Consider the following 1,682-nt stretch of genomic DNA (forward strand, 5'->3'; position numbering starts at 1 on the left):
TCAGGCGCCTGTTGGGAATTGGAATAGACCATATATAGCAAGCAAACTTTTGGCGAATTGTCTGTCATTCCATGGTCATTTAATCATGTACACCCACAGACAGAACTATATTGATGTACGATGATTTAGTCATCAACGTGAAATATTTTATTCCATGGTGAGATCTTATGCTATGATCTCCAGTCTCACAGCAGGTGATGTATATATATATATTTTATTCCATGGTGAGATCTTATGCTATGATCTCCAGTCTCACAGCAGGTGATGTATATATATATATTTTATTCCATGGTGAGATCTTATGCTATGATCTCTAGTCTCACAGCAGGTGATATATATATATATATAAAAAACCCTACTATTGACCATTACTTCACAAACAATTTCTTTATTTTTTTGGTTTCTAATTCCATTCAGAAACAGAGCAATGGGGTGCTATAAGGATCCCCCACTGATATACTTACTCCTTATGCCATGATAGTTGGTACATGTCAGCTGCACAGTTTTACGTTTTCTTACTCCTTTTCTCTTCTTGCTCTAGCAGCTCCTCAAGCAACTTATCATCCAAGCATTCGAACTCAAAAACTTCTTGTTGCGTTGATGATAAAGAGGAAGAAGAACCTGGATAGCCTGAAGAGGAAAAGGGAGTAGAGCTACTGGAACCAACGCTAGCATTACCGGCCATATTTGGGTACTCGTTAGGAAAATTGAGAACGGCCAAGTGCCCTCTCATTGCATAAGCAGCTCTGTCATAGGCTCTTGCTGCCTCCTCCGCCGTGTTAAAAGTCCCCAGCCACACCCTCGCCCCTTGCCTGGCTGAATCACGTATCTCTGCAGCGAATTTTCCCCATGGCCTCTTCCTGACACCTCTGTACTTGACCTCTCCTCCTTCATCCTTGCTCTTTATTTTGTCCTCGTCCATGATCGATGTTGGTTTTATTTTTGTTTTGTTTTCTGTTTCCGTCTGTTTTTTGCATGGCTAATGTTTACCTGGAAATAGCTTTTATATGGGTGCCAAAAGCCAGGTTTGGCAGGGTTAGAAGGTCAACAAAATTTGTCCACGTTGATCACACGTGTAAATCAGAAAGTTCTACATGGAGAGTTTTGGTCCATTGTACCTAGATGGTCAAGGTGATGGCTTTGGAGTTTAGAACAACCTTTTCAGTGTTCTTTTAACTTTATTATGCTTGTTTGCAGATTGTTAATTATGAAAAAAATAAAAATTGGAAGGGGATTCTGTTCCGGTGATCACAGGTTACGTATGGACGATGAGATCATTTGCATCATCGTTCTTCTCCTATTTTCTTTATCATTAATTAATTTGAATGCTTATCTTTTTTTTTTCCTATCTTTTTTAGCTTTGATTCCATTGTTGATTCTGACTGTAAAATACATGTTTCTAAATTTCCAAGATGAATTCTTGTATCTCTGTCAACCAAAATATATATATATATATATATATATATATATCAAATCAAATATATATTTCTTATCAATTTTAGGGTCTGTGTTTGTTGATTTGATTAAGAAGGTTATTAATGAGAAATTTGTGTGATTTGCAAAGTAAATAGCAAGGAACAGGACTTGGTTTTTAATTCTGCATTGTCTTAAGAATCATAAGAAACCAAATAAGAAGAAGAGAACGATTGCAATTAAGAACACGAGACGTCAGATAAATATGC

The 1,682-nt window shown here is 36.9% G+C and overlaps 1 protein-coding gene across 1 annotated transcript; it reads right to left on the minus strand.

Annotated features, from left to right (window-relative positions):
• Window positions 1-340: 340 nt before the first annotated feature.
• Window positions 341-1,065, minus strand: LOC105129936 (ethylene-responsive transcription factor ERF096-like). Its single transcript, XM_011032212.1, has one exon. The coding sequence runs from the start codon at window positions 920-922 to the stop codon at window positions 506-508; it is 417 nt and encodes a 138-aa protein (XP_011030514.1). The 5' UTR covers window positions 923-1,065; the 3' UTR covers window positions 341-505.
• Between the last annotated feature and the right edge of the window lie 617 nt (window positions 1,066-1,682).

This window comes from Populus euphratica, unplaced genomic scaffold (assembly GCF_000495115.2).
Source record: "Populus euphratica unplaced genomic scaffold, PopEup_1.0 scaffold17.1, whole genome shotgun sequence".
NCBI classification, from domain to species: domain Eukaryota; kingdom Viridiplantae; phylum Streptophyta; class Magnoliopsida; order Malpighiales; family Salicaceae; genus Populus; species Populus euphratica.

Excerpts from the sequence above, each read along its gene's own strand:
- LOC105129936 (XM_011032212.1), bottom strand. The coding sequence starts at position 922 with ATGGACGAGGACAAAATAAAGAGCAAGGATGAAGGAGGAGAGGTCAAG.